General features: G+C 40.2%; 2 protein-coding genes across 3 annotated transcripts in view; one reads left to right on the top strand and one right to left on the bottom strand.

The window, feature by feature from the left end:
• The first annotated feature begins 988 nt into the window (after positions 1–988).
• LOC104049256 (uncharacterized) lies at positions 989–13714 on the top strand. The gene is made up of 8 exons (XM_064449756.1): positions 989–1757; positions 3139–3225; positions 3437–3670; positions 5429–5451; positions 6405–6550; positions 7133–7233; positions 7327–7428; positions 8011–13714. Exons 1-8 carry the CDS (start codon positions 1230–1232, stop codon positions 9799–9801), a joined length of 3012 nt encoding a protein of 1003 aa, XP_064305826.1. The 5' UTR covers positions 989–1229; the 3' UTR covers positions 9802–13714.
• The window catches only part of DDX60 (DExD/H-box helicase 60), a 48207-nt gene continuing 48026 nt past the window's right edge, over positions 13569–13749 (bottom strand). The window contains exon 38 of one of the 2 annotated variants that reach the window (XM_064449755.1): positions 13569–13703. In XM_064449755.1, the coding sequence (XP_064305825.1) occupies positions 13601–13703 (103 nt within the window). In that variant the 3' untranslated portion in view covers positions 13569–13600. The remainder of the gene's footprint in view (positions 13704–13749) is intronic. The other variant, XR_010372668.1, reaches the window with a different exon arrangement.

The following is a 13749-nucleotide window of genomic DNA, read 5'->3' as shown; positions in this document are numbered from 1 at the left end:
TTTTCCGCCCGATGCGTTTGTACCTTCTGTCAGTCTCTTACGTAAACAGACAGAAGTGAGGAAAAATGCAGTAACACTCACTGAAATAACTACCCTTTGTTTTTATCCTGCAGCTAAAAGGTTTCCAACTTGACACAGCCATTTGATTTCTTTTTTCAATAGGTACTTTCTGCAAGCATAGCTCAGTATGACTGAATAAAGCACTACTATAAAAACATAGGAATACGTGTTTGCTTTTATGCTGTTTGCACCTGTCCCTTCCCCCAGTCTCTGAAAATAATGTTATTTTCAGCATATCATGCTTTTTTTTTTTTTTTGCCAACACTGACTTTATGTTACAAATCTGTGGAATTCCAAATAAAATTTCAATTTAGTCCCTCTTGAGTTTGACACAGTTCAAAATGTTTCAGGTGGCTAACGTAATTGCCAAGTCAGAACTTTGGAAGGAACGGCTCTGGGAGGAAAAATAAACTGAGAAGAAAAGCGAGAGCGAGACGAGCGCTATGCCAGTTTGTCAGCGTTAACAAAACCCTAAGCTTAAATTCGATGACGATTTTGCAACTAAGTTAGCGGTAGTTAATGCCAGCCGTACCTCAGCGCTGCGGAGTGACTTCGCTTTAACGCCGCACACTGGCGGGCAGGCACGGGGCCGCCTCTCCCGACCGCAAACGCCTCGCCCCGCGGTGCGTCCCGCAGACGGGCCTCCCGAGGCCGGCCCTCCCGGCGCGCAGAGCGGGAATCCCGCGGAGCGCCCCTCATGACGCGGCGGCGGCGCTAGGACCCGGCAGCCCTCCTGGGGTGCTGCCGCACGCTCGCGGGGCAGGGGACTGGTCCAGCACAGCACGCCCCGCCCCGCCCCGCCCCGCGCCGCCAGGCCGCCTCTCACGCACGCACGTCACCGCCCCACACCCTCTCCTGCTGTTCTGACTGGAAAGCGGCAGTGTCGATCTCGCGCATCCCCCAATCGCCACCGTCTCCTTGCTCCTCCCCTTGGCTGCCGGGTTCCACTTCCTGGGAAGTTGGCGGTTGGAGTTGGGAGCTCGCGGGCTGTCCGACTCCTTTGCCGGGGCCCCTCAGCGGCGGGGCTCGCTACTGCTGAAGCTGCCGCCGTGCTGGAGGCGGCGGGGCAGCGGGGCTCGCCGGGGCCGCCCGCCCGGCCCGCCTGCCAGCCGGGACCGGGTTCGCTGCAGCAGGAGCGGCGGGCCCGGCCGCCCGCCTGCTTGTCGCAGATGGAGGCCAGCCTGACGTGCGCCGTGTGCCTGTCCCTCTTCGAGGAGCCGGTGACGCTGCCCCTCTGCTCGCACAACTTCTGCCGGGACTGCGTGCTGGAGTGCCTGGCCTCGGCCGAGGCCGCCCGCCTGCAGCAGCGGGGCCAGGGCCCGGCCCGCCTCTCCCGGGGGGTGCCGGGGCCGGGCGCTGGGGGCGGCGGGGCGGCCGGCGCCCGTGTGTCGTGCCCGCTGTGCAGGAAGCTCTGCCCGCTGCCCCGCGGCGGCGCCGCCGCCCTGCCCGTCAACACCACCCTGGCAGAGGTGGTCAAGCTGTACCGCTCCGGCACGGCCCGGGCAGGGGAGGCCGAGCAGGGGCCGGGGCCCGGCCCGCTGGCGCTTGGGGGAACCTGCCAGAAGCACCCCAGCCGGCTGGTGCAGCTCTACTGCCGCATGTGCCGCCAGGCGGGGTGCGGGCAGTGTGTCTCTGAGGAGCACCAGGGCATCTTCCACTCCGTCAACCTCATAGACACGGTGTACCAGGAGGAAAAAGTAAGCGCGGCGCTCCCCTCCGCGCCAGGGCTCCGGCTGGGGGCCGGGCTGTCCCACGGGGGACCCGGCCCGCCTTGCCTTTACTCGGAGGGGCAGGGGAGAAGGCAGCCTGGTGGGCAGGCACACGAGAGGCAGCGGGGGAGGGGTACGCTGCTTAGCAGCAGGAGTCGGGGTTTGTTTGGGGACCACCGGGGTGTGCCATCCGCCGCTGCCCTCAGGCTTCATCCACCGCGTACGGGGGACCAGGCGATATTGCGGTATCAACAGATCTGAACCCAATTTCCAAAGCACCTGAAGGGTTGGATGGTTTGTGGTTTGTTTTGTTTAAAGAAAAAGTACGGAGAGTTGTAGTTTTTGCTGGAAAAACACCACTGTTGCTGAGTGTTTATTGTATGTCTGCATCCAGATTTTCCAAGTTCAGGAAGATGCTACTCCTAAAAACAAACAAAAAAAACCAAACCACCAAACAAACCCTGCCCACAGATGTTTTGTTCACAGGCTCCCTGAGCTAGCATAGGTAATTTGGATCATAGGTAATTTGGGTCATAGATAATTACATATTTAGAAAGAGATGGTTTAGGTAAGTAATAATTTAATAAATGTGAAGCCAAAATGCGTTCCTGTTTACATGAAGAAAGCAACTGCCTGGCCTAATGGTTGGCTTGTAGCGGTAGTAGTTGTGATTTTTGCCAAAATAGCTATTGTTGGGGTAGAATAAGCTTTTTGTGCCCTATGCAAATTGGGTGCAGGATGGCAAGTCGTGCAGCAGTACTCCTGTGCAGTAATTGAAACGACTGCAGGGCAATGATGAAGAGAGAGATATAAATGTTTAAGTACAGCACTGACTCTTCGTGAAGCGAAAAGTTCTTTTGCGCCGATTTCCCTCCTGCCTCTCCGATCACCAATTGCGTGTCACTTTGGAAACCAGGGGAAAACAGTCTTTGCACTAGACTTTCTCTGTAAAACTTAGTGATAATGTAGTGAGGTAAAGGAGGAAAAACCAGTGATAATCTTAGTTTAAAACTAAACAGAAATAACTCGGTTATGGACAGCTTTCTGTTTTGTTAGTGTGAGGCTTTAAAAGAACAATATCATACAGTTGCTTGTCAAACTGGAGTAACAGTATTAAAAGTTATGTAGCTATCCTAGCAACATGCATTGTAGGTGAGCTTAAAAACATTACTTTAAGAGAGAAATAGCAAAACAAAGTTTGTGTACTGATCCAGGAAAGCAATAAATAATACTAAGTGATGTTTTGAGTCACAAGCTGTGTTTAATATGTTGCACAGAACATCCCATGATGTGATTCTAGATTAAATAAATACATTTCAGTGGTTATGGAGTGGATAAATTAATTATAAGTGTTTCAATTGTCTTGCAGTTAACCTTCTTCAGCAGTCTGAAAAAAATGAGAATACTAAATGAAAAGCTGATGAATGAGATCTCAAGTCAACCGAATGATACAGATGTGAGTTACAGATGCTGGATATTTTATATATATATGTGTGTGTGTGTTCATGTATATATATGTCTTTGTTTCTTTTCTCATGATAGGCTAATCACAACATGGAGCATATTGGTGCTTCTTGTGGCATAGATATGCTCTGAGCTTACATAGGGAAGCAACTCTAGATGTTGCTACTGCATTTTTGTCTGGTTTTATGTTCTTGTGCTTCTAGATGGTGCTGAACAATGATGCAGAGATAATTGCACTGGAATTTGGAGAAATTTTCAAAACTCTGGAAATGAAGAAACGGCAATTGCTAGAAGATGTTGAAAATCAAAGAAGTAAGAAAGAAAAAGAGTTTCAGATTTGGAAGAAAATGAAGGAAACTCACAAGAAGACCATTGAGAATTTTTTGAAGGATTGTGAAAAGCTTGTCCACGAGTGCGATCCTCAGCGTTTCCTGGAGGTGATGGCCTTCTTTTTGTTATTATTTGATATCATTTATATAATGAACCTCAGATGCCATACAGAGCCTGCCATATTGTAGATTACGATTCTGTTAATGACTGGATAAGGAAAAACACGTTCAACAAATGAAAAATACAAGACTAAAATTATTTAACACTTCATACTTCTTATAACAGTGCTTTTTGTTTTAGAAGAGTTTGAAAAGCTTTCTTTGCAGCTTATCAGTGATATTTAGTGATTTTGGTAGACATTTATTTCCTTCACTGAAAACTAATGAAACTAACATTGACCGTGTAGCTGTTGCTGTAACACTTGCTATGCCATGCTACCAGCTGGGAAAGTAACCCACCTTGATGCTGGGGAGTTATTTACTAGTACTGCCTTCAAAATTGTTGCACATTTATTTGCTTTTTCATATTTGCTTTCAAATGCTTTGTGTATTAAGCACTTCCATTGCATTTTTAAACTTGCAAGACATTAAAAATGCTTTTTGGGGAAACATTGGAGCCAGAACCAGTAACTTCTCTCTGCTGCACAGTGGAGTACCATGCTGGAATACCTGACCTAAGGTGATTATACTGATTTTAAAACCTGCTGTAAACTTTGCACTGAGGTGCGCAATGGAGATAAACTAGCTTTGAATAGGCTAATTTAGGTACTTCTGATATACGCTATATTGTGTAGTGTATACACTACTGTATACAAGACCCTGAAAGTCTTCCTTGTAGGGTTTAAGGGATCTGCAGAGAAAAGCTGTTTGTGATCTAGCGATGAATGCTAGAGGAACCCAAGACACAAGCTTAATCTTCAAGTGTTAACTAAGCTACTGTAAAACTTTTCATCTCGTTTGTCAACACTGGCTGCAGTTGTGTGGAGTTTCAGCAGATGGTAGATATAGGGTAAAGTACTTAATTTTGTGTTTTCTTTAACTTCAAGGCTTAAGCTTTCCTAAACAACCACAGCATATTGCTGTTTTCTGCAGTGGGTCTTTTTGCTGCCTTCAGATAAATGAGAAGCTGAGAAAGTACTTAGAGTACGAAGTTTCTGGTAACAACTTGTTAAAGGAAATGTCACTTTTACCCAAAGTAAAAGCGACTCCCACTTTAGAAAGAAATATTCTGGCTTCAGTGATTAGTATGCTTTAAACTTAGCACCTTCCCGCCTGCCCCCCATAACAGTACACAACTCATTTCAGCAAGGTGGGTTTCTCTTGCTGTTTTGAGATTCAGCACAGTGAGATCACCTGGTTTTTACAGAGAGGAAGCAGCTAGTCTATAATCCAGTCAGATTTTTACTTTTCGTGACCCATTCTTCGGGCGGTGTCGCTTGATTACAGCACAATGCACTTCATACTGCCACTGTCTGGCTGATTTAAAACTAAAAGACAGCACTTTTTTTTTTTTATTAGCCCCAGTGTAATAGCATCTTGAGATCTTCCCTCACCAAGAAATACAACACAGTCTCTCATTTGAATGTTTACCAACATCTGAGATAGATTAGATAACCATATGGGTCATGATTGGCAATGTGAATGCTTTCATTTGGCTCTGAAGGAGTTCTTTTTTTTCTTCTTTAACATTTGGATGCTCTTTTTTTCTTCTACTTTTTTGAGTGTTATCAGATTTATTTCCTGTAGTTCTGTGAAATGAGGAAGGGAGTTCAGTCTCTGAAGTATTTTCATAAAGCAATAATCTCCTTCTTTTGAGAGTTGGAGGAACACTCATTCATATCTTAAAAATTCTTGTTTTATTTATAGGTGGCCTGTGGCTTGAATACAAGGTATATATATTTTATTTCATGCTTTATTAGTTCTCTAGTGTAATTTTAAGGTTAAAAACTAAGAAAATAGTTACTTTAAATATGGTCAGATATAGCAACCTAAAATGACAATAGAATTTTGTAATTAAGACATTATAATGCTTTCAGATTTTTGGATGCTCTGTGTCCCAAATTCAAGGAAATGTGTCAAAAATTTTAGTGATGCACCATCTGGGATTCATTATCTCTAATCTTTTGTATTGGCTTCCTGACAAAAACTGAGTGTAGGAATTCATTAATACATGGTGATTGGATATTTTTAGATACCTTGTTTAAACTCAGGAATGCTGAAGCATGTGTGGAGCTTTTAGAGAAATCTTAAAGTCTATGGATGGATGGATGGAGATTCTGCAGTCTTCATTTTTGTTTGCAGTGCACGTAGCCTGTATATTTAATTATGTGTTCTATTATATTATAGAATTATATATAGAATATAAATATATAGAATTATTATATTTCTTTCTATATTTCTGTTTAATGTAATTAAGTCTTAATTATATTTCTTATCACTTTTTAAGCAGCGTTTAAAAAGAATATTGGAAATTGAGGTCTTTAAAATATATTGTGGTTCAGACTAACATTAGCCATGCCTTCTGAAGGAACAGTATAATTTAGATTCAGGTACAGTATAGTAAGAAAATGGGGATGTGTTGATCTTTTCGCTGAACAACAGGCACAACTTCTTGCAGTTTTCATTGTGTATGAAACCTAATTGAAGTGAATTGTCAAGTAGTAAGCTTTAAGAAAAAAAATTAGGAAACTTGGCATATTATTGAACACTTTTTTCTGATTTCTTTTCCCTTTTAGTGTTTTCTTTTTAAAATATTTTTTTTTGTATTAGGCAGGTGTAATTTAGTTGTTGGCATGTGAACCTTAAGAAAAGTGTTTAAGGTTAGGGTTTTTTCCTTTTCCAGAATGAAAACTCAGCTTGACCTGATGAATATAGCATCCAGCTATGAAAAACCACCAGAGTATACTCAAAAGAAGATGGATATCAAACCTGTGGTTAATGAAATCTTGGCTTTGAGGTTAATGCCCGTTAACGTAGGCATTGTTAAAGGTAGGGAAGAAGAACCTGATGCAGGACGAGATTCAGGAAGTCACTCTAGGAACCTGCAATTTGTGGAACTAATTGCTGATAAACAATCTGCATGGCAAAAGTATTCAAGTGTTCAGAAAGCATCTGAGCAAATTAATGGATAATAAATTCATCAAGGGCTTTAAATGCATTTTAGGAATGTACTTTCTCTAGAAAGTCCCTAGGCTGTATTTTTGGAAGTTGGGGGAAGTGTCATAATTTTCCTATACAACCAGTATAACCGCTGTTAAGTGTGTTGCTGGACTAGGTGGGCATGCGTTGTAGTGTAATATGAATGTTAACTGTGCTCTGATTAAATACTTTTACCTCACAGGAGAAAATGTTAGGTTTTGTATCAGGGCAGGTATTGCCAGGCATTTTGAAAACTTCTTACGCCGGCCTCTTGCCAGAGGTATCACAGAAGTTTTGACAAGCACTAGGGTCTCGCTTAGGGCAATATACTTTTGTCCTTACTTGGAATCTGTGTTTAGATGCACAGGAACCTTTCAGTGTTTTCTATATTTAATGTGCTCTCCATCAGTATTCTTGTATTCTTTCTAATAGATCTACCCTCTGGAGGAAATGAGAACTCAACAAAAAATACTCTATTTAAAAATAACATAAAGCAATGGCAGGACCAGAAGAATATACCCAACACATTTCTTGTAAGTTATTGACTGCGGGGCTGTAACACTACTATTTTGTTTATTTTGTGTTAACAAAATGAACTATAATGTCTGCTGCAAAACATTTTTCAGCCTGTAGCAGGACAGGAGGAAGCACTAGCAGATGGTAGCAGGATCTGTACTCGCTTAATGTCAATATCAGAAATGTCAGCATTTCAAAACATGAGTCATGAGGTATGGCTGAACATCTGTTGTAAGTATGGCTAAGTTACTATTTGTTCTGACACAACTTTGTAAATAAGCTTTTGTAATATCTTCCAGTTTTCTTAGTAGAAAGGTACCCTTCCAATTTGAGAATGTCAGTCTGACTAGGTTATTAAGTCTGTCAGGATTTTTACTTTTTTCTTCAGAAAGTTGGAACTTAATCTTACTACTGGCTTCAAGTACTTATATTTTAGTGTGGCTTCTTCTTGAGTTACATCTGTAGCTTTCTAATCCAAATAAGCTTCTCTGTTGCCTATCTGAAGAGGAAGTCATCTGCCTGCGTTCTGTTTTCTGAAGATAATATAATTCACTCTTTCTAAGATTACATTCTTGATAATTTGACTTGAAACTGAATCCAATCTCTTCTTTGTTTTGTTTCCAATTATCTGGTCCATAATGACTTGTGTTCTGTTGCCTTCTAGCAGCAATGGAAATCATAAATGGTATAGAGTATACAAAACCTTTTCTTCAGTCTTAGGATTGTATGTGAGTTTTATAACCTTATAACCTTTATAATGTTTTACTTAATGGAATTCTCTGCTGTAATTGTAGGAGTTACGTTACAAATACTATATGGAGCGTCAGAAGCTCACCAATGAGTTCAAGACTCAAACTTTACCTGCAGATAAAAAGTGTAAATTTGTAACTGCTGAGGCTTTGAAGGATAGGTCCTTGGGAATTCCTTTTGTGTCTTCACCTACCAAAGCAAATAACACAGATAAAGTAAAAATGGGAACCCTGCAAGGAGCAGATGGCTTTGAGAGAAGCTTTTCTGGAACCAGTAATCACAGCACTCCATCCACAAATATGAGCTTTTCTGAAACAAATGGTGACTTAAAATTACTTCATGAGAGAAGTTCCCAGGAAGTAACCACTCCGGCCTCATCAGAAAACTCTAGAGACTTAGTAATGAAAGAAAAATTGCCAATGCAGGCATCGGCAGTTATTGTCTCCAACGAAATAGACACAAATTCTAGCACTTCCTCGGGCTTAAAACCAGCAGCATCAGTAGCTGTTACTGTTTCAAATTCAGAATTTCTAGGTGTTTCTGCAGAGAGACTTTCTGCTCCACCTTTTGCTTTCAGTGCATGTAACAACTCGTTACCCAGATTTATTAAAGATGCTGGTACATTTTCCTTTAAAAAGAAAGATAGGAAGTATGTTTTCCCTCAGTTTTATCTAGGAAAATGTGATCATGTGGATAAAGCTGATAACCAGGATGAAAGCAAATTTAGAAAACATAGTCCTGTAACCAAACCCACAGTTTCTGATGCTTCAACCAGTCCTAATTTAGACTCAGCAGAAAACGAGAAGCCAGATTTTTCATTTCCCATTGGCAATTCAGAAAGAGATCCTTTCACAGGATCGGGAGTCAGCAATTCATTTAAGTTTTTACCGTTATCCTCATTTTTTAGCCAATCTGAGAAGCCATCTGACAAAAATATATCATCTCACGTGAGAGACAAAACACTTTCTGCGAAGGAAACCGCAGAATATGGTACAGAGAAACCATCTGTCTCAGGGGAACAAAAAGCTGATGCCTCAGAATCCATCACAACTGTAGCTTGCAGTACTTCAGAAACTAACGCTGCAGCTGGGGTGGATGATGTCTCTGAGTCCCCCCTTCTCCCCAGTAATTGTGTATTTTCCTTCAAAAATAACTGTTTTCAGTTGCCTTCACCAGTATTTTCATTTGGAAGTATCATCAGAAATACCTCTGATTCGTTGACTTCCTCTGTGTTCTTGTCTGGAAATGGTACCGAAAAAACAGAAAAAGAGAAGGTGAAATCTGACAAAACACCTCTAAGTCTGGGGAAGCCTGTATCTTCAGAGTGTGCAGAGCCTGCTTCTAGACCTAGTCATCCAAAATGTGAAGGCTCATTCTTTCCTATGAAGTTGCCTAAGAAAACTGAAAGTGCAGAAATGCTTGCTGACAGTAATTCTTCTTGCAGCCAGCCTCTATGTCCAGCTGCCCTTCCTGTTAAATATGAGAATGCATCTTCCACTCAGATTTTTGTTACAGCAACAAAACAAGAAACAAAGGTAAAAGATGATGAAAGTGAAAGTGTTGCTGAGAACAACTGTTCCTGTCCTAGGAGGGAAGATGAACCTGAGTCTGTACAGTTTGAGAATGCAGCTTGTTCTGTTCCTGGCACATGCAATGATCTGCCCTTAGCGGGTTCTGTGCTTACGGTAAATGAGGCAGGAGGCATGCCAAGTGACAGCGATTCTGACACTGAAGAGCTAAGTCAAACCTCCGTCTCTACTGACACCAGCAGTGCATCGGAATATTTTTCTGTTGCTGAAGACAAAATACCTACTAGAGGAAAATCAGAGACATGAGAGAATGAAATAGAAGATGACTGTACTTACGTAAGCTGGAATTAAATAAATGCTACTTAACACATTAAAAAGTGGGGATAACTGTGGTTTTACAGCTGCTGCTCTCCCTGATTCTTGCCAATTGAGGTATCTCTGAAGTTAGAAACATAACTGCTTATCAGCAATTACAGTGTACTAAAGTGGTTTTTATAGTACAAACACAAACTGAAGAAACAAAAATGTCATGCCTTGTTAAAGACTCAAGCAGGGCGATATATGCTGTATCTTCAAGAATGCAAACCTTCCGAGAAGTGCCACTGGGGTACGTGTGGGTGGTGGGGGACTGAGGCTTCCCAGAAAGCCGGCTGAGTGAGGCCTCAGCAAGAGGAAGCAGTATTTTGTTGTTTTGGTATAGCAGCGCTTGTGCTAGGGTTAAATCAGTGAGAGAGTAAAGGCAGAGCATTCATCCTCGCAGGCAGGCAGGGAGGAGAGCCATGGGGAAGAAGAAGGGATGTTGAAGGGCATTACTGAAAATTGTTTTGCATATTTCCCTTCAGCTGTTTTCTTTTTCAATGACATATTTAATGTATATTGAAGGTACAACTTATAGTGTACTTTGAATCATTTCTCTTATGCTTTTGAAGTTGAAACACTGCGTCAATATTCTTGTTACACATTGCAGCAGGAGGTCAGCTACGTTTCTGAAATGCTGCCTTTATGAAAAGTAGCCATCACAACTAATTTTCAATTCCTTCTGGCAACAGTTTGAGAATCTGGACTAGGAATCTAGCTTTTAAAACACAAAAATCTCCTTTTAAGAAAGGAAAGCAGCACTTTTTACCATATTAGTGATCCAGAACTCATTGAATTTTTAGTCTGTGAAATACAATGCAAAGTGAGGATAAAAATATCTCTTCTTATTTATTAATCATTTTCTTGCATCCAAGAGATAATTGTGCTTTAGCTATTGGAATACAGACAGTAGTATTATTTCACATTACAGCTCCATTTCATTCAGTGATCCCTCTCCAGCAAGAGCTGGTGCCAGATTTTAAACAAATTAATCCTTCATTAGGTAGATAAGTCAAGAGGCAAGTAGTAGATCAGAATGCAGAATGTTTAATATCCCTTCAGAATTTTTCACTGGCAACTAGATAGTCATCTTCAAGAAAAAAAAATCCAAATTATCTTTGAAACCTCAAGAGAAATATTACTTAAATTTAAACCTCTACAAGGCTTACCAATATACTTACTGTGACAGAATACTTAAAAATACTATTCTTGATTCAGGAAATGATGACCTAATTTTCATTTGATTTGTCTTAAACTCTTGGCCTCAGTTTTTCTGTGGCAGTGCATTCTTCAATTGAATGAGCTAGTTTCTAGAATTCATAAAACTTACTAATCTTCCCTTTCTGTTTGCATTATAGTAAGGAAGGTGGTGAAAATTCTCTTTATTGTTAGTTTTACAGTTCTTTATGTTCATCTCAAGTCTTACTGTATTTCAGTTTTCTCCTAATAATTGTTCTGCTTTTATCTCTAGGTGTTCTTGTCAGGTTCTTCTGCATGTGTAGGAAAGAAGTGTTAAAAAGTTGTTAAGTTAAATTACTAAAGGACAAAGGCTGAGCGTGATGGTACTGGCAGAGTGTGTCATGGATAGAAGCTGATCTCACTATAATGAAAGCAGGAGAATTAGAACAATTTTAGAGACAAATAAGGCACCTATAAAACTTGTTGCCAGAAGGTTGTAGAAAATGTTTTTCTGCTACAGTGACAAAAAAAAATTCCTAATGAGTTAGGATTATTCAGAAACCCTACTGAGTTTCTTAAAATTGTTCATTATCAACGTATCTTCTATTAATTTCTATTACAGTGTTTCATGAGTTTGATAAAGTTATACTTTAAAGCAGATACTTCATCTTTTATGGAAAAGACACTATTACAACAAATAAACAGACTACAATATGCTGTTTTTGAAAGCATGGAAAGTTGTGTAAGTGCATTATAGCTCAGCATTAAGGTTTTACATGAGAGATAAATGTAAAACATCCTGTTTACCTTACAGTAGGTCACAGTAAAATTACAATCCATGCAGACATTAAATCTGATACTTTCACAATTTGATTTCTTGGTCATTTTGAATTAATCATTTTGTCGTCTTTCACTATTGACTGCTTACTAAAAGCCATAACAGGAGTGAGGTGCTTTTTATATATGTTATTAAAAGTGAAATGTTGATTGTTGTTACTAACGTTTCAAGAGATATTACAGTCTTCAGCATATAAAATAAGTACCATGTGATAGACCTAATAAGTTTGGTTTTTACCCAGGATTTCATGCTTACTGGGCAAATAACTGAGAAGCCAATAGGACCAATTCCTGACTTTATTCCTTGGTCAATTTCTTGTTTCTTAGCTAAAAAAATTACTCCATTTATACTGGGAATTATGAACATGAACAGGCCTAAATAAGGTCACTTCTACCCTAGCTGAGGAACAGTTGTTCAAGATCTATCCACATACGGCATGACTTGCCAGACAGTAGAGAATAATTTGAGTAAATTTTATTCTGCAAGCAGAGTTAAAGCAGTGTTTCCTACCACTGTGTTCCATTTGTCATCATCGTGTTTCAGACATCAAAAAACTGTAAGGAAAAAAGTTTAAGTCAGCTGATGGTAGCGCAGCAGCACTACTTGACTACATCCAGGTTTTCCCTCCAGTATCTCCTAGCAACATGTTGTATGTAGTTTAATGCTGCCTAAGAGATGTCAGGTCAAAGATGTCATCAGTGATCATTTGATCAACACCAGAGCTAACTCAAAGAAATGGGATTCTGAATTGGCCTTAATGCACATTTTGCTTATTTATCAATAGAGAATAACTTATTTCACTACCTTGGTCGTAACTATAAAATTTTGTGTGACAATGAGGACTGTTGTCAAAGCCTACCTTTCCTGGGTTATCTAAACATTAGTTTGTGTGTGTATATTTTTTCAGACAAGTAGACTAAAGTGTACTGTTAAACCGAAGAATTTTCAGGAATAGTATGAAAATACTGCTGAAAACTTTGCTTTTCCCAGAAAAACCCAAGAAAATAGTTAGGAAACCTATTTTACTAAACTCAATAACTGGTATTGCAAGGGACCTCTTGACAAGTATGCTAGAGGTGTCCTGGACCTTTCTGACTCTTCAGTATGCAAGAGGTGAAAAATGAAGCAATTCTACATATGTTTGGAATATTTTATTGATCAAACTTGATTGTACTGATATAAAACCCTATTTATACTTAAAATTTTGTAGTCTAAAACTGCAGACGGGTTTAAAAGATTTTATAATGGTTCATGAAGGTATTACGTCATAATTTAATAGAAACCTTGGCAAATAATTAAAACAATTTATCATAATTGCTGAATATCCTTCACAAATGGGCTGGAAGGTTTCAGTGCTGCCCCACTGAGGGGCTAACCTCACCAGCTGTCACAACCGTGACATCTGTTCAGCATATTTCTTAGAGCTGTCTTAACATACATATCACTGCCTGAAAAAAAAAAGTGCAATTGAGAGATATGTGCAATTACCTAGTTTTGTAATCAGTTAGAAACAATTATTCAGTTGGCATTGGAGTTGCTAAAATGTCAATATGTAAAAGTTAATTCTCTAAAGTAAACGTTGCATTACTAATACTGGCTATTACTACAGCTTTATTATGAAACATATTTGATAACTCAGCCCTAGTCACTTCCTAACTTAAAAGGCAGCTGATCTGTGTGGTAAGAATATTATGTACTGCTGCTCTTCTTTTTTCTTCAGTTTTTTTTTCTTCAAGTAACACTCTTCAGTTTCTCTTCATAGATTTCACCCAGTTGTTGAAATGCCAGTAGAACATTATCGTTTGGATCGTCACACAGTTCACTGAGTGATGTTCTGTTTTGTTTTTTTTTTAAAAAAAAAAAAAGCATAGTTTCATTTT

The sequence above is a fragment of the Phalacrocorax carbo genome, chromosome 4, assembly GCF_963921805.1.
Source record: "Phalacrocorax carbo chromosome 4, bPhaCar2.1, whole genome shotgun sequence".
In the NCBI taxonomy this organism is placed as follows: Eukaryota; Metazoa; Chordata; class Aves; order Suliformes; family Phalacrocoracidae; genus Phalacrocorax; species Phalacrocorax carbo.
The sequence above is the reverse complement of the archived record's forward strand: the minus strand, read 5'-3'. Positions and strand labels throughout refer to the sequence as shown.

Excerpts from the sequence above, each read along its gene's own strand:
- LOC104049256 (XM_064449756.1), top strand. The coding sequence starts at position 1,230 with ATGGAGGCCAGCCTGACGTGCGCCGTGTGCCTGTCCCTCTTCGAGGAG. Across the intron at positions 1,758-3,138 it reads CGGTGTACCAGGAGGAAAAA|TTAACCTTCTTCAGCAGTCT; the intron begins GTAAGCGCGGCG and ends ATTGTCTTGCAG. Across the intron at positions 6,551-7,132 it reads TAACGTAGGCATTGTTAAAG|ATCTACCCTCTGGAGGAAAT; the intron begins GTAGGGAAGAAG and ends TCTTTCTAATAG.